The 19,414-nt window shown below is 37.7% G+C and overlaps 1 protein-coding gene across 1 annotated transcript in view; it reads right to left on the bottom strand.

Annotated features, from left to right (window-relative positions):
- PCCA (propionyl-CoA carboxylase subunit alpha) overlaps positions 1 to 19,414 on the bottom strand; it is a 292,821-nt gene that overhangs the window by 209,070 nt on the left and 64,337 nt on the right. The window contains exons 7-8 of the mRNA XM_054381074.1: positions 7,918 to 8,049; positions 1,310 to 1,346 (exon numbers count right to left, since the gene is read on the bottom strand). Of these exons, the coding sequence (XP_054237049.1) occupies positions 1,310 to 1,346; positions 7,918 to 8,049 (169 nt within the window). The remainder of the gene's footprint in view (positions 1 to 1,309; positions 1,347 to 7,917; positions 8,050 to 19,414) is intronic.

Raw genomic sequence — 19,414 nt, 5'->3', positions numbered from 1 at the left:
AGAACACCAGAAGAAATCAGAAGAAAATTAAGCAAGAATACATTTTAAAGGGCACCTAGGAAGCTACTGAATGCTTTCTGAATTACATTAATCAAAGTAGCTTTAAAAATACTTGCAGGAAAATTTTTACAAAGCAAGAACAAGAAATAGTATTGAAATGAAAGTAAACTGAAATAGCCAAAGTATTACATCCTTAAGGACTAGGCCCAGTTTTACTTAAGAGTTCTCACCAAAATGTTCCAGTTTCGTTGACCATCTCTTGTTTTGTTTTTGCTCTCCTAACAGTGATCAGTAATACTTGATTTTCCATCAGGAACATAGTGACTTCAATTATGTCAGCCTAAAAGTCAGCCATGCCTATACTGAGGGCTTTCAGGGCAGTTAACCAGTACAAGGTAAAAATCCCAACTTAAACTGAAAGCAGAAATGTGCTACACTGATGAAAAGTCATCATCAGTAGTGCAAGTCCCAATTTGTATTTATCACTTAAGGCAGAGCCATAGCTTTTGTGATAGGTGAGATGTATTTGTAGCTAGATTAGTAAGAAGTTTCAAATGCAGATACATGTTTTGAATTATGTACCTGTGATGAAGCTAGATAGCTTTTCATGGCTACTATCTCTTAAAAATGAAAGGAAAAATATTATCACTCAAGAAAAAACAAAAAATAACACAAACACATAACTCTTACTGCATTAGATTCTCCTTCCAGAAAGCATTTAAGAACATGTGTAGTTTCAAGCATATGGTTTAATATTTTCCCTAATACTAAGCTTTAGTAAATAAAAGCCAAAACTCATTAAACACATATTACACTTAACCTTCATCAAAATTAGTCCCAGACAGTTCACTGGTTGCTCTTTTTACTATTCTGTGAGATACTCAGAAGTGAAATTACTTTATTTCAGAGCACACAGTAAAAAGGCTGGTGGTCTGGATGATATTCAAGGTAACTGCACTCCACACAATGTCAGGCTCCATATAGAAAGAAATGTACAATGCTTAACTTCTGGCTCTCCTATCCAATTGCAGATATGCTTTGAAATAACTTCAGTGAGCTAGATATTACACGCATTCCACAAATCATGGCTGCACTTGTTCTGTAAAGTCCAGTTTGCAAAGCTAAAGTGTGATGATTTAAGAGACAGGCCATTAACGCCTAAGTTCTTCCAGCCCTATAGGCAACAGGGAACTTAAAAACTATTAAAACATTATTTGTTCTATAGGGATTACTTATTACACATTCAATTTAGTCAACCATGTCTGCTGAGAGGCACACAAATCCCACCATAGCTAATTTAAGAACTTACCAATTTCCCTTGCAATTCTGACAGCTTCATCTGCATCCTGTAAAAGCAGGAAATGAGACTCAACGTTAATCCCATCAGCCACTGCACTATGTCCTGAGGGCAGTCATATATTGCACTACTGTCTCCTCTGATTCATTTAATGTTCGATTTTACAACCTTCTGACCCTTTCCAGCCAGAGGAATGTAAAATTAATACCATAAGTGGAATGTAAATTCTACCTCATCATTAGTATACTGAGAAACTCAAAGCAACGAGGAATCAGCTGACAGGAAACACAACCAGGATCGCAAAATGATTTTCTGCAGTTGTAGGAATTTAATGCCAGAATTTAGAAGTTTACAATCAATAATGGACTATAAATCAGATCATTAAAGTTTGTTCACGGCCAGCTTGTTTCTGTCCTCACTGGCATTTCTTGTTTTGCTGGTTGTTGTCAGTAGGGGGAGTTGATTCTCTATTGTTAAAAAGTGATTCAGGTTTGGAAAAGATCTTGCAGAAGTTCTTTAGAGACAAGTTTTGTCTACTGAAGAAAAACACAAAAGCATTGAAGCATTTCACTTCTGTAAGTTTTGCATTTTAAAGTCAGAATAAACCCTAAACTCGTCATTTAAAACTGCATCTGAAATGAGAAGAGTCACATAATTGTTTCCATTGAAGAGTCCACACATTTCACTAGTGTATGACAATTATAAAAATCAATTTTGTTAACGCCAACTTTGCTTCAGCTGACTCGCTACTATGGTCTAGTACATTAAAAAAAGTACTAGGAAACCCAGAAAATAAAAACCAAAATAAATTGCTTACTTTTTAATAACCAAACCTCTTCTCCTGGAGTAGTTAGTTGTTTTTTTCCTACTGATAACTATCTTTCTAGTATTGTATAATGGAAAGAAAAAGGGTTAAATTACAGTGGCATGGGTAACACTTGAAAATTCCACCTAAATTCTCTAATATTTATACTATTCCAGGACATGCATGAAACAATTTGTATGGAAGGCAGTAATGTCTGGAAACCACCAGCTGCTAAGTGTGCCTGAAACTATGGGGGCTGACTTATGAACATTAAAATGAAACCTGATATTTTTAAAGCTTTCAAGGCAATCCATTTTAAAAGCACCCAGGTCAGAACTTTAAAAAAAATACATAAGAAATGTTCATACCTGGTTCATTTATGTCTGATAATAAAACAAAATCCTCTTTAAAAGTCTTCAGTACCTAGTAACAGCCCCATGAAGAATAAGGGGGCTGGCAGGGGAAGTTGTCAGAAAATTTAATTTCCTTTCATTAGCTAGTCTGCTCCACAAATCGGTGCTTGTTAAGTTCAAAGCAGTCCTGAAAACATCAGTTTTAAGTCTTTTTACTCCAGTCACATCTGTTAATGAGATTTTTCCAAATAACAATTGTTTTCAAGTCAAGAGATAAATCTAGCAAAAAAAAAGAAATCTCTTCTCCCCACCCAAAAAAATTAAAAAATAAAAATCAGCGTTTACCGTTTTATTACACCTTGCTGCTTTCCATGACCCTGCACCCTCCAAATTTTAGCTTAAAGGGATAAAATGCATGAAAAGGGTCATTTAAGAATGTTAGTGGTTTCCACACATTGAGTTTGAAGGTTCTTTGTTCCTGCCTGTGACAGTTATGCGAGAATACTTCCCCTTAATAGCCTCTCTGTCAGGAAGTGTTAAACCTGCCAAATGCAGACAATTAGAGCCTCTTGAACAAAATGCAGGAAGAGTGATGACTGATGAAGAGCCACGATTATAGCCGAGAAGGAAACTTTTACATTTCTTTTCTCTTGCAAATTCACTGCTATATTTGCAAAATAGAATTAAGAAGAGGAAGCAAACAGGGTAATTTTTTTCAGTTACCTGCAAACAAGTGGGTAACTGATACAGTGCAGTCCACAGGAAGACGAGCTGCAAATCATTACAGGGGAACTTTTGATTGCCACTGTATTTTTATACATGTATACAACATCTAATAAGCAACATCGTATCACTAGCACTAATTGCGTCAGTTCCGACTGCAGACTGAAGTCATCTGCCCAGCACAGTTACTAATTTACACCGTTTCAACATCTTTTACAGCTCTAATAGAGTTTTTTTTGTAATAGAAACCAAACTTTACTAAATAAAAAAAAAAAACAATGCATATTCAAATTCTTTACCCTTCGAAGAGCATTTCTGAAATAGAAAACAACAATACGCTGTGCTTTAAAGAGTAAAACTAAAAATAAACTGGCATATTGAAATCTCTGGTGAGTTGTTTGATCTTTTTTTCCTAAGAAAGTTATGGTTTAGTCTCACGCATTTCATTTGCAGATTGCATAAATACAGCAGCAGTTTGACTACTCAAAGAGGATGGTTATTTTAGCTTTTTTTGGTCCAAAGAATTTATGATTGATACACAATATTTGCCTAGAGATGACAAAAAAAACACCCTGAATGTTATGTCACTGCATAACACAAGTATATCCGTGCAAAACATACACCACCACACTGGTACTAAAACCATTTTGATTTTTTATTCGAGGCAAAATTCTTAAAATTATTTACTGCTGTTTCCTCCCGAAACTTTAGCTACAGTACCACTTTCCCAATATAAACTAGTGACTGTAAAGAAATATATAATTTTAGCACCACCTTTTATTGTACAAATAAAAATGTTTAAGTAATGGTACAAGTTTATAAAAGTTGTAAGAGTTATAAAATGATCTCGTATTGTTTTTACAAATTGTTTATTTCATTAAGTTAAAAGGACATAAAATACTCATTTAACATAAGAATTTTTAACCTCCTAATTTCATGCACATGCCTCTGCATGGTACCAGCAGGTGGAGACAGAAAAGCTAGACCACTCTGAAGTAGAGGAATGCCAGAATAAAACTGTTTAAGAAAGTCCTAGAGATGTAAAACATCGTATTAATTACAAAGCGCTACGTAACAGTTTTTTCAGGTCTGAGGGTGTTGAGCTGACAGAACCTCCAGTTCATGTCTAGTCTCCAACAACTGCTCCAGCAGTCCAGTGATCATTTAATACCCATGTCAACACCCTAATGCAAGAATACAGCCAAAACAAGTATGGAAAACTTAAATACAGTAACTTCATAGCCTTGCTGAAAAAACTTTAATGTGCCCACTAGCATCAGAGACTAAGCAGGCATCCAGAGACATTAATGTTCTGTGTCTACATCCAGCTGTGTTCTACCAGGCATAAAACAAAACTCTACACATGGCAAAACAATGTTAAAGAAAAATAAATAAAAGTATCTTCCTTCCCTTGCCATTCCCTCACCAGTTTTTTACCACAGTGCCTCCTTATACTCCTTATTCATCCTTTGCTTTCTTACCTTTTATTCTTCTGTACTCATTTACAGACAATACATCTTCTCATAACTTCAGCAAAGCCATTGCTTAGATGCATTAACACGAATTATTTTGATTAAGACTATTTACCACTACCTCTCTCAATCAGGTTCTATGAAACTAACTGTAGCTACAGATTTTGAACTGTCTTTGAACACTTTTGCTGGCTTAAGATGACAATACCAGGCTCACGCTCCTTACATGTGTAGACTGAATAACCCTTGCCCCAGCCAACAAGGAAATTGAACCAGGCAGGAGAAGAAAGTAACTCTTTGTTGTTAAACTATCTTCTCCAATCTCACTCTATATCATCCCATTCTCAGTTTCATATTTGCCTGTATGAGAACAGTTAGTTGTGTCTGTTATGCAAGCATCCTCTCCTTCAGTCCTGTAGGTCCTTACATATACTGTTGAAAGGCTTCCTTCTCTCAAATTTCTTAATTTCTACTCGCTACATTTTTCCTACATGCAACTCCAAGTCATTACGAAAGCTTAGCAACTTCAGGTGTCTCCTATGTGTAAGTGCTAAGCAATGTAAGAAGGGGAAAACATTCTTTATTCAATGAAGGACCCATGTATCTGCAGCACAAGTGCTGGATAAAGACAACTCTTCATGTAACAAATTTTCAGTGCAGTTTTGAATAAAAAAAACCTCAAGAAATTGTTACTCTATGCTCACTTTAACTATTTAACTATTCATCCACAAAGAATATGTGCAACTGATCTTTCTCAACTTCTGACATTATCAAAAGGCATGAATGCACTTTTCTTCCAGCTTTGTTAGGCTCCATTATAAAGATGAAGCCATTCCTCATGAACTCAAGTACTGAACAGGCCCTCGACTCCTTCCTATGGCGTTTAAATATTTCCCAAGAAAGAGAGCCCTGAAAGCATCATAACTATGACCAAAACAGGCCTCCTACCAACAGCAGAAACACCATGCAATCTCCAGCTCCTTGTGAGTTGCTCTTCCAATTGTACCTGGTAATGCATTGTTTTGCCCTTCTTATCTTCATCTGAATTGGCAAAACAGCTAACCAAAGATCATGCATCCTTTATGACCTAATTACTCAGGTCTTCATCCCAGCAAAAGACATCACAGGAAAGAGATCAGATGACAAACACTGGCACATGTTTTAAATCCATAGCAAGGATAATTATCAAAATGTGTATTTACTAGAACTGGTAAGCAAAGCACTACATTTTCCTCTACCATCTCAAGTGGGAACTACTTATTTAGTGGGCATACTACAGTATTGTTTGGTTGGTGGGGTTGTTTCTCCTCTCATGGGTTTTTTCACCATCACTCTTCAAATAATCAAAAGTAGTTCAAGGCCGTGGTATGTGAAATTGATATGATATGGACACTTCAGGATTAAGCAACTACTCCATAGTTTCCTTCTTTCAATAGCTGAGAATTGGAGTTGTCAATTCAATCCTACATTCCAGTTCATTTGGTGTTAAGACTATCACTGCATATAGCCAATTGCCAACCAGATCAGGAACTTCAGATAATTGTCAAAGAACGGTGCAATTAAAGGTCTCAAAAACAAGTGCATTACCATGTAACAAGTGAAACTGAGCTATCTGTTCAGTAACCACTATCCTACTTCGCAAAGTTTGTTTCTTTTTATTATCAGAATAACAGACCTTTAAGTTTTAACTTGACAGTGATAAAAATCAACATTCAGTGTTTGATCTAGCATTAGAAAAAGTTGCGGAATTTAGACTATTAGAAGTTCTTTCTTAGATGTTTTTCTAGAAGCTACACTCAGGATTTCTAGAAGAATATAAAGAAATCAGACAGAACACAGCATCTTATGCTTAACAGCACAGCTGCTGTTAAATCTTGCAAGCACTAAAGGGCCACATACAAAAGGACTCCTAAAACATGCAACAAAACCCTGAAGGAACACTGACAGACTTCAGCACTGCCACAAACGCCAGACTAACATTCAAGTGGAACCCTCCAGAAGAGAAGTAACTCTGCACTTTTACCTGCTGCAGCACATCCCACTGTCAGGCATCACACACAAGGCATTTTCATCACAAGTACTGAAGAATTCTCTTGTGCATTTTGACCTCTGCTATTCCGTGATTTTACCATTTTCTCTTACTAGCTAAGTTCTCCAAACATTATCAGAACTGATAATTTTATGAAGGCTTATTCCTTTATACTTGATTTACCTTTCTTATTTAGTTGGGTTTTTTTTGGGGTTTTCTTCCAAGTAGAGTTTAAAATCCAACTTGGCTGGCATGACACTGAACACCATTGCCCTGGTATATGTTGTTCCCTAAAATACAGTCTGCATTCCATTACTTCAGTTGTTCCCAATTATCTTGACATTTCCTACTTTGTCACATAAGTGAGATTTACAGTGATCAGAGGTCACTGTCAGTCATCATAAATAAAACGTGAAAAGCTTTTCTTTCACTACCTTAAAAGTGCTGTCAAAACAGAATTCTCACTTTTTTGTTCAACTCAAATTTTGTTGAAAAACCTACCTTGACACGTCAACATTTATTATAAACCAAAGGTACATATGGCAAAGGGTTTAAAGGGGGGGAAAGCTTATTTACCTGCATTAACACAGACAATATATTAAGATACACAGGAAATCTTATGGGCCCAACACTTAATCACTATACCAGAAAATAAACCAAAACCAATACATATTTTATCTCACAAAATATAAAGAAACAACTGAAATTTCTAGAATGCTGCATAAAATCATTCCTCCTAAAAACCCAGGAAGAACACTAGCTGTAGAATCAGTCAAAGAGAAACCAACTTCCCCTCATTCTCACTCTGAGTTTTGGAAACCATGGAAATCTATACCATCAGCACAGACCTTAAAATCGAAACTTCATACAGTGTAACAAACTTGACTGTTAACATAAGACTGTCAAGATCTTGCCAAACAAGAAAGGTCTGAAAAACAAAGATGCATAGACAGTCAAATCCACACATCATATTTAACATGAAGGCAGGTAAATGCGGTAAGTTTAAAGCAAAACATGTTTAGAGGCTCTATAGAAGCAGTCCTTATTACATCATTTACTATGAAGGACTTTTCCTCAAAGCTCTCCAGCTAGTAAAAATCTGTACTCCGTTTTTAATTTTATCTAACTGAAAAAGAAGGTGAAACTATAATTACACTCTGCATCAGATCTTCAATAGGCATACTTTCATTTAGACACCGTTCCTACAGTGGGCAGACAGTAATTAAATGATTTCTCACCTTGACTACTCCATCAAAGCCAGGGATTGTGTTGACCTTTGCATTCTTGGCTAACAATTTGCTTTCAATCTTGTCTCCCATAGCTTCAATAGCATGTGTGTCAGGTCCAATGAAGGTGACACCTTCTGATGCCTGCAAAAACAATGAAGAAAACTTTAGGAGATAACTAAAAGCCAACTTTACACAGATACTGCTATTCTTATTTTTTTGAACCGATTAATGAAACATTTAGTAGACAGTGATCTTTCTGTATCCATCTAACAATATATGAACAGTTTCAGCCAGTTCATTAAAAATCTGTATGACCTTGTGAAACTAAGTATACACACAGATTCAAAGACCCTATAATTAGCATTTGTATAAATCAAAGCCAGACAAAAAAGAAAAAATAGCTCAAAGTAGAAATACTCCAGCTTGAAAGTCAAAAATGCCCCTTAAAAAAACTTGCACCAATGAAATAGCTGCAAGTGATTTACAAAGATATGCTTGCTAAACTCTAACAGTTGAAAATTCCACCATGTATTCCTAAAACCAAACCTTAACAAAACATCAAAGTTAAAGTCACTTTCTCAACATATTTATAGACTTGGAAAATAAAGTAAAAAGTGAAATAATGTTTCCCCAGTTCTTTCAGGCAACTCTTTTCCAGTACTAATGTGGAAGGTTATCATATAATACTTTAATAGCTCAACTTTAATACATAGATAGAAGAGCAAATTACATTTTCCCTCCTCCTGTTTCTCTATGCCAGCAACAGACTGGAGTGATCAAGTACACAAAAGATTTCCCAAACCTCTCCAGCGATTCTATCAGAACAGTTTCACTGAAAGCTACTGATGCATCACTGAGTACAGGTTTCTGGCAAGCTAGCATCTTTTGCACTATACAAAGAAACAACAAAAGAATAAACATACCAGCCTTGCATGATTTTTTTTTTCCTCATCTGTTTCACTGATTTAGTTTGGTTTTCTGTTATTTGGTTTGGGGGTTTTTTGGTTGTTTTTGTGGGGTTTTGGTGGGGGAGGTGTTTTCGCTTGGGGGATTTTGGTGGTTTGTTGCAGTTTTGTTTTTTTTTGTTTGTGTTTTGTTGTTGTTTGGGGTTTTTTAACCCAATCCTAAGAGATACTTTAAAACAACTTTTCTCCAGCTGACGAGTAGTTTACTTAATACCAGCACTAAGAAAGTTGTGGGTTTTTTACATCGGAGTTTGTGTTTTAATATTTTTTTTCTGACATACATTTGTGCCATAAATGTTATGGATGTCAGGCAGTTATAGATGTTAAGAAATATTTGCTGAAGCTTTGTATATTTATGTGATGGTAGTACATTATCACAGAACAGACATAGGAAAAATTTTTGTTTGGTTGGTTGGGTTTTGTTTTTTTTTAATTTGGGGAACAAAGTCATCCTATTCACAATCTTATAAGAGCTGAGTGCTAGCAACATGCTTGGGGGTCACTTTTCACTGTCAGCAGCTTCCCAGCAGGAAAAGTGTAACAGAAAAAGCTCTGCATAGCCAAGTTCCTAACAGCCTAGCTAACAGAGTGCTACAGACCACAGTGAGATCAGATAAGTAGTACAGATACAGTAGGAACCTCAGTACAAAGACCCCCAAAGCAAATGCAAAGCATCAGTCCAGCTACATCAAAGTTGTGTTAGCTTCAATTCACAATGAACTTGGCCTGTATCAGAAACAGTGTGGCCAGCAGGAGTAGGGAAGTGATGGTGTCCTTGTACTCAGCACTGGTGAGGCTGAACCTCCAATACCACATTCAGTTTTGGATCTCTCACTACAAGGACTTTTTCTTGCTGGAGCATGTCCAGAGAAAGACAACAAAACTGGCAAAGGGACCAGAGAACAAGCCTTGTAAGGAGCAGCTGAGGGAACTGGGATTGTCTAGTCTGAAGAAGCAGCACCTTATTGCTCCCTACAACTACCTGAAAGGAGACTGTAGTGAGGTGGGGGTTGGTCTCTTCTCTCCAGTATCAATAGAATGAGAGGAAACAGCCTCACCTTGAACCAGGAGAGGTTTAGATTGGATATTAAGAACAAGTTACTGCCCAAAAAGAGTGGTTGGGCATTGGAATAGGCTGCCTAGGGAAGTGGGAGTCACTGTCCCTGGAGGTGTTCAAAACACATGTAGGCACTTTGGGACACTTTAATGGTCAGTATGGTCTTAGGCCAACAGCTGAACTTGATCATAAGGCTCTTTTTCCAACCAAAGCAATTCTGCATGAGACCCCACTTGGAGTGCTACATGCAGCTCTAGGACTCAAAAAAAAAAAAAAAGACATGGACATGTCAGAGCAAGTCCAAAGGGCCAAGAAGATGATTAGAATGGCTGGAACACTTCTACAAACAAGCTGAGAGAGTTGAGGTTGTTCAGCCTGGAGAAGAGAAGGCTCTAGAAAGACCTTACAGCAGCCTTATAGTACCTAAAAGAGGCCTACACAAAAGTTGAGGGGACTCTTTAAAGGCATGTAGTGATAGTACAAGTTGTAATGGCATTAAATTCAAAGAACATAGATTTAGATTAGGTATTTTTAAGAAATTCTTCACTGTGAGGGTAGTGAAGCACTGGAACAGGTTGTACAGAAAAACTGTGGATGCTCCTTCCCCAGAAATATTCAAGGTCAAGATGGATGGGGCTTTGATCAACCTGATCCCTGCCCATGGCATAGAGGTTAGAAGTACTATATTTATGCCTCTTCCACAGCAAACTATTCTATGATTCTATAATCACAGAATCTATTCTGTAATTGGAGGCTTTATCTCAATTCATCTCTTCACTATGACAGTAAGTTTACTAGTTCAGCAAGTCAGTAACACTGATTTGTCTTACAAAGTTAGGAAGACCACAATAGAAGGAAGCAGAGAGGAAGACCAATAGATCTATTAATACTACAGTACCAAAGGATCTGAACACTGAAGGAATTAGCTTTTTCAAGGAAAAGGGAAAAAGGAAGCAAGGAATTCATGCTTGAAACGATAATGATAAAGTTTGGAGCTGATGATTTCAGCAACAGATTACAACCTGAAAACTGATGCTTCGTTTTCTCTTAACACAAGATTTTTAACTAGCTGCCTGCATATACCCAGAGGTCCCTTCTGCCAAACTGTATACCAATCTGAAAAAGCTTTGTGGAAAAGCTTCATTTACGTACTTGGCAACTGGAGATTCTGGTGTCCCTCTTGATTCACTCCTAACCTGGAAATACCTTATTTCTGTAGTTTCTGCCTAACGTTTGCATCCTGATCAATGTTACTTCAAACGTTGTGTTGCTTCCTCTCCCCACTTACTTCTAAAAGTCTACCATACAAGGTCAAGATAGCAGGGTCAAAACTTTTGCTGCCCTGATAGATCATCCAAGACTTTCAGCTTGTAGTCTATTTCCAATACTCTTACACTATTTCTCTTCCTCCTCTGACTCTCACTTATCAGACAATAAGAAAGTCTTCATTTAAACTGGAGGTAACAGGAGAAAATGGGAATTATTCATAGCATGAGCAAGCTTGCAACTTTCCAATGAACGACACAGAACACATTGCTTGACTCACTGGTGGCATGGACTTTCAAAGTGCCTAGCTCATTCCTTGCTCCTGTCCAAGCAGATAGGTAGATAAGAAGATAACAGCATCATTCAGAAGAAATTTATGAACCACCTGAGAAAGAACACTTCAGACCATTTCAAGAAATCATTCTGCTGCATCCAGTATATTTGTTACCTGAATCTTGGAGAGCTGTAATATTCTACACATAGTTAATTATGAAATGTGCAGCAGATTCACATTACTAATGCAAATATGAGGTGGAACAATCTCTACCTTTGTCTTTTTTAACATCCAGAATTCACAACCCACACAGTCTACACATGCATCTCCTGGCTTTAACTGCTCTGAACCTTTGTATCTTGAATAGAAATACTCTAACCGTGAATAAGCAGCAGCTTAGTAACACCAACTACTCTCCTATATGATTAGTCAACTGGGGCAGTCATCACATCCAGTTATCTCCCAGTAAAAAAAACCTGAAACAAAGTATTTTATCTCCATGTGATATCATGAGACACCTGAATTACAGAACTCTGCATGCTGCAATATCTATGAATCAAAAATAAATTAACCAACCAAGGGGGATCCACTTGTTTCCAGTCAACAAACACCACCTCTTAGACAGAAAAGGTGTGCATTCTCTGATGTGTCTCACAACTAATTTCAGCTATGCTCACAGGAAAGACTGCCAGCCTAAGGAGCTACTAGACAAACTCTTGCAAGTCTTGGTACAGGCATTTAAGCTCCCATCACTCAAAGATGTGGCTCAAGCCTTCCCAGCTCATCACCCAAGTGCCCCATCTTCTTCATTGGCAATACTCTCATGTAATGTACTAAATAAATTGTTCAAAATTCTGGTATTTGATATTGAAAGTGCCAAAAACAAACCATAAGAAAAACCTGTCAGCACTCATCCATTGGCATCCTTAGTTATGAAACACATGGAACTGGTGAAACTGCACAAGAAAAGCTTCCACTACCTGACAACAGTTTGTCCACATAGATTTGTCACTGCAGTAGCAAACACTAGAACCACTGCTGTATATATTGGAGCTTACACACTGCATATCAAACAAGTTTTTCTTCGAAGTTACTACTCCTCCAGACACAGAACACTTCACCCTTAAAGACTAATTGTCTGACTACAAGGAACTTAACAGTTTCATCATAAACATGAAGCTTTTACTTCAGAAACTAATAGTAACACCTATGTATCACTTTTCTACTCTACATAGTCTAAGGCAGAGAAAAATAAGGAATATTTTACAAAAGAACAATTTCAGAATACACTCCATGTCACAAAAGTTAGTTCTTTGTTTCCTTAAGTAGTAAATATTGAAGAGGTTTTCCCCAAGACCCCTCTGGTTTTGAGAGCAGCAGTAGGTGGTTTAATTGCAGTACCATAAGAATCACAAGCCCTTCAGTCTCTCTTCCCTTTGTTGTTTTGGTGGCTTTTGTTTGGGGTTTTTTTCCTGTGGTTTTGTTGGTTGGGTTTTTTTAAGCTAGACAAAAAGCCTTAATTCTATGCTCAGGGAAAGCAGGACCCCAAATATAGCAAAAACTAAATAATGTCAAAGTAGGACAAACAAAGGCAAGATCTGGAAAATCCATTTGGTAAGTGTGTGGTGAGTTTTATAGGACCTTTACAGTCTGTCAACTGTGTCTGACTGCTCTGGGAACAGAGTGGGCAAAACAGCCCTATGCTAGCATAAGTCACCATATTCCCAATATTTGGAAAGGGCCTGTCCATCTGACAAACTCTTGCAGATGTGAGATAACTAAATAGACTGTTTGTAGGAGATTGCTTTGTATCTCCTCTGGAAATTACAAATACAGAGATTCACAATTGCTGTATTATATAGTCAGTAGTAGATTCAGCCTCAGTGGCAGCATAAACAGAACTAAAGATAGAAAGTATGGAGGAGGAAAAACTGCATAATAAACTTTTATACACAGTAGCTCCCTTGGCAACATATACTCTTCTGTGGGCTTATATCTGTCAAACAAGCCAGCTCACTGCCAAGCCTCCCAGCCCTGCAGGAAATGACTGAACAGCTCCAACCCAGCTTTAGACAAAACAAGCGATACTAAAACTTTTCCTCCATCTTACTACATTACTTATGGACAATTAAACATACTTGTTGGTGTCCTCATTCTAGCCAAGATATTTAAGCTGGTGTTACGTGCAGTGTTAACAAGAGCAGCTCCAACCAACAAGGAGGTCTGCAACATAAAAAAAAAAACCCACAGCCATCAAGAACCTTGTGTTTTCTCTTCCATGATTGTCTGGTAAAGGGATTCTTTCACTGACAGCTTGCTGATGTGGCAAAATACACTCCAAGTGCCCAGCTGCTTCCAGGTGCAAGAGCCCCTACAATTATCTCACCACACAGAAAGAACAGCAATAATGCAGGGTTTGTACTTGTTCGTTTCCTGGTACCTGAAAAAGCTAGTTGTAAGAAAACGTTCCTTATGTCTGAGGAAGAAACGACTGAGAGGACAGAGAGAGATATCAGGAGCAATTGGAGCTGCTCCATCTTATCAAAACTAAACTTTATGTAAACACAGAGCTGTTTTTAAGCTCATGAAGAAGCTCAGGAAAACCCAAACTATCTGTTGCATACAGCCATTCCATCATATGTTCTCGAAGTCGGACTTGCTAAGGACATTTTAAAGATTACCCAAACTCAAGGTACTACTTACTGGAAGACAGTAATTCTTTCAGGAGAAAAGAACTTAACCCCATCACCATTGGCTAGGTAGGCTCACAGCCCACATGATGTCAAGAGCAACCAGGGAAGTAACTGAGGCAATCTAATTGCTTTTCCCTGTTCTCTTTCTCCTGCACAACCTTTTCCACAGTCCCATCTATGCCCTTTCTCTGGTGCAGGCTCTGGCATTCCTGAGCTGACCTAGCTGACCAACACAGCAGACAATGGCCTAAAGTTCTTTGTGGTAAGTGTTTTCCATTGCTTTCACAAGTTCAAATTCACTAAACAGAAGTTTAATGGGCACTGGAGGGAGGACCACATAAACTGCTGGAGCACAGAACTGGGAACAAGAACCTTCTTTTGGGGAAAGGCATGCCCTCAAACCCTCAGGTGTGTGATGACAGCCTGCATACTGCCACATTGGCTTGGTTTTCCATTTTAGTTTGCGTTTCAGTTTTAAGGTTGGGTTTAAAATAAAATGTTGCTTCTCTGAGGAGCACTGTCTTAATACAGAATGGCTGACGTTTGAGGCATCAAATCCACTGCTTGAGCCAGCTGCTTGGTATATGCCATCAAGTAGTGGAACAACTTCAGTGGAGAAGAAAAGCAGAAGCAAGAATCCATTCCAGTGAGATAATAGCAAGATTAGCAAATGGGGGTAACAACTTACCACACGTACACAAGAACTTATTGGTAAATGAGTTTATGAAGGAAGGTTCATAGATAAGGAGACCAATAGAAACTCTTACCATAAACCTAGTTTTTAAATGGCTTTTGTCCCAAACCTAAGTTTTCTTCATAGGAAAATCTGTACATGCATGCAGCTGATAAGTCTTTCACTGTTGTACTAGGAAACAACTGCCTTAATTTTTCTGCCCTTTACACACAGCCAGTCAAGGAAGCAGGGAATGGAATGACACAGCCAATGGGGAAGAGGCGTAAGTAATTTGGTAATCAAACAGTATCAGAGTCCCAGAGAAACCCAAACCTTCAACAAATATGGTGTCCCATCTACAGCTCACCAGAAGGAAACAGACTCATACATGCAGCTACCTACAGCCACATACAAAGCAAAGGAGATAAAGAACACAGCTCATGGATGACTGGAATTGCTAGTTAAGCTAAAAATCTTCCAAGGCACACAGGCTAAATCCAGGCCTGAGAAGCAGAGCTGGCAGTATAAGGTCCAAAAGAGGTTTAAACAGCCTAGAAAATAACCAAGTAGAACAGAAAAATCCAGTTTAAGTAGCCAGAGAAGCATTCAAAGACAAAAAAATTCATAAGTCAAAAAACCACAAAAAAACCCCACCACAACCAACCACACACAAACACCCAGACATACTGACATCTGTTCAGAGAAGTAGGGAGGTAACAGACCATCTTGCAGTACAGGAACTGTCAATTCAACACTGGGAAGGAATTCTCATAGGAAATATACTGTAAGGATATATCGTAAGAAGCATCCGCTACAAAATACTGAACTGGGAAAACATTCTACAACAGAATGATGGATGTGGAAGAACACACTGAAGCTTTCTGCCAGGCACACAGAAACAAACTATCAGCTCAAGTAATTGGGCCCTGCTGCTACTCTGAAGGTTCAGAAAGAAGAACATACACAGGAGTGCTCAGTGATCTGACCAGCCATCAAAATGCAAATTTAATACTAACAAGTAGAGAACTTAATCTGTGCAGACTTCAGCCTTTTCCAGCCGAAAATAAAACAGCAACATGCCTACGGATTGTCATGGGATGTTACTGGGTTTGGTGATCCAATAGTTCAGCAAGTAAGAGTTCTTCCAGTCCTGTTTAGAATGAAATAAGCAGGGTTTCTGAAACTAAAACGATCCTAACAATACACACACACATTAATATACATGCAAAAGAGACAACACTTACAGCCTCCTTCATTAGAACAAGCATTTTATAAATGAACCATGGTAAAGTACAGCAAACTACAGCTTTCTGTACAGGCTTACAACAGCACAGCACCTCTTAAGTGAATACAGTACACAACACAAGCAGATGAATAAATATGCTAGAGGAAAAGGTTGTAGAATTCTACTTTTCACCAACTACACCTGTCTTAAATTATTGTAGGTATTTCTGGACATCTGGCTTTTGGGTTGTTTTGTTTGAGAGCTTGAGAAGGAAGAAGAGTATTAAAATCACCCTAAGCTGCATAAGCAGCAGGCAGGTAGACTGTGATAGCACTAGCCTCAAAAGAAGTTAGTCAGCAACTGGGAAAGCGACAGAGCCCAATGCAACATGCTACAAATAGATGGTGGTGAAAAAACTGTGCTGCTCAGCCTGTCAGACCTCACTGCTTGCTCTAAGCTCTACTTCGAAATAAAAATTTACTGTTACTCAGCCCCAAAACATGCTGCATTTTAAAGGCAAGACCCACCACACAAGCTATGTCACTCTGAGTGGTGTAATACTGTGTAATTTTAAATCTCCGCACTTCCCATCTCAAATAGCAGCATATACTGTAAGAGAAAGACATACACTGAAAGTGTTTCTTTAGAAAAGGAAAAAGCTACCCAAAAAAAAAAGCCTTATCTCAAACTGAATACAGCTGCAAGAAGTCTGTATCACTTAAAACTGAATTTAAAGAACTTCCACAATCACTAACTTAAGCCATACTGAAAAAAAGAAATAAACCAAATACACTGATTTACTCTAAAATAAAACACAGATGCCAGTTTCCATGTTTAACCTTTGGCATGAAGAAGACGATATGTTAACTAAAGCCCTTTTAAGCCATTATTCTAAGAAATACCTGAGGGATGACCTTATTAATGTTTATAAATATGCTAAAGCCTGCTAAAGAGCCAGGCTCTTCTCAGTGATGTCCAATGACCAGACAACAGGCAATGGGTGCGAGCCGGAGCATAGGAGGTTCCACAAACACAAGGAAAAACTTTTTCACTGTAAGCGTGACAGAGCATGGAAGAGGCTGCCCAAAGGTTATGAAGTCTCCTTCTCTGGATACATTCAAAACCCACCTGGATACATTATGTGACCTACTCTAAATGATCCACCTCTGCCAGTGAGGTTGGACTAGAGGATCTTTCAAGATCCCTTCCAACCCCTTACATTCTGTGATTCTGGTGTGAATCTGTTTGCCTTGGTCACCCAGTTATACTAAACTACACAAAGCCACGACAATACATTAATCAACTACCAGTATAACCAAATTTCTGAAGGACAAATGAAAAAAGGCCTTGTCCAGGGCCCAGATATATCTTCTCTAAGCCAGATTAGGGAAAGAATGCCAGAACAGTGTTTATCTATGTATCATTTAGAGGCATTTTGTTTTTTTCAAAATGTAATATATGTATATTCAAATATTGAAGGTGGAGAAAGAAACAATTTGTTAGACTAAAGCTTAGCTTAAAAGATACAGTTGCTGATCCAGAATAAACTCAACCTAAGGCTAGCTAACTCCTCTGTCCCATAAAAAGTGTGCACACCTCAGAAAAGGTGCATGACTTACTACATAAACACTAGGGAACAGCCAGAATCCATCCAGACAGTGAGCATCATGTTAAGCACAAGTACTGAATAGAAAATAGTTTTTAAAGAAACTTTAAAGCCATATCTTTCACTCCACAGATGTGGCAAATTTAAAGACAACTGTAAGAATCAAGACTATCTGTAAAATTCTTCCTTAAACTATAAGTTGTGAACTCGTACTATCATAAATTATATGTGCAAAGAGTAAATCAGTTCTCCACTCTGAACTTTAAAAGTCTCATCAACCAAACATTTGATACTGTGTATTACAAGTCCAAGCTAGGGGAAAAACCACAGTATTCAGCTTTCCAGATCGAATCTTTGGAAATTAATACAAGAACAGAAGCAGCTTCTTCCCAGGACTCAAAGCTACAAGATACTGAGAAGACCAAAAAGTACTTCTGAGGCTCTATACTTCTAAGCTTTCACTTTAGACCTGATCATCAAGCTGAAGCTTTACTTGAAAAATAGACTTTGAAACAGTTTAAAGGAATAGATGGTTTACAGCATGTATTTTGTCTTTGTCCAGAACCCAAACACAATATTATATTGAGTTATTCAAGGTTTTAAAAGCATTTCTCAAGGAGAATTTGAGCACACAGTAGTTTGTATGACATGCCATAGTCAATGATTAATTGCCTCATTACCTATAAAACATTACATGCACCACCCAAAATACAGGCACAGGAACTTTGCCCTGATGTGTTGCAAAAAAGTTTGTGTATTCGACTGCATTAGTAGTAATGAACACCCGAAAATTTAGGAAGAAACAAACCAAATGTAAGAATTTTCTCTGGATAGTTTCCATATTGCTTTTTTCACTTCATGGCATTGAAACTACCCTTGATTTTTACATGATAAAAGAAATCTGTGGAACTAATCCTAGAAACGTCTTTCTGTTTCCTTGCTTAACACCTCCAGGCGACAGAAAAGACAAAATGCTTCATTTGCATTCTTAAACAGTAGAAACTGCGAATGAGCCTTTTCAGCTGCAAATGTTATTGCATCTACATTTCCAGAAAAGAAAGAAGGTTAAACAGCCTACTCAGGTTTATGTTAACTCATCTCTTTTTAGCACCCGGAGAAGCACAAAGAGCAGAGAATGTGGAAGCTTAACAGCCGAAACTCTTTCTTCATTACCTTCAATTAGATCCTGGAAATGGATATAGCTGCTGATTACACGAAGATAAAGAGAAGAAATCAGGTATGCACAAAGGAAATGGCAAACACTAACAAGTGTAATCTTAGTCCTCCTAATCATCTAGTCTCATGAAGAACATTTCATTTTTCATGCAACAGTTGCACGACCACATAAGCTTTTACCTCATGGAAAAGCAGAGTGTTTCATCATTAATCCGAGTTTAAAATGTAATGTGCCCGTGCTGCACAAAGTCATCCTGAACAGGTTAGTAGGGTAAGAAATTCCTTGCTTGATGTGCTACATATTACTCCATCTTAGCAATTAAAGAATTTGAGCCACAAATAGCCAAAAAATACTATTAAGCTACTTTATTTCCAAATAATTTATTCTTCAAGAGCACTAGATCTCCTGACACCATTTCTTTAATTAGGATTCAACCTACATGGTATTTTTAATTTGTTCACACTGAAAAAAAAAAAACACTTAGAATTACTGCACAGAATTCAGTAGAGAAAGTCAGCAGCACTTTATTTTCTAGGCCATTTGGCTTTCAATCTGGAAAAAAAAAAAAGT

Source organism: Indicator indicator, chromosome 1, assembly GCF_027791375.1.
Source record: "Indicator indicator isolate 239-I01 chromosome 1, UM_Iind_1.1, whole genome shotgun sequence".
Taxonomy (NCBI): Eukaryota; Metazoa; Chordata; class Aves; order Piciformes; family Indicatoridae; genus Indicator; species Indicator indicator.
The sequence above is the reverse complement of the archived record's forward strand: the minus strand, read 5'-3'. Positions and strand labels throughout refer to the sequence as shown.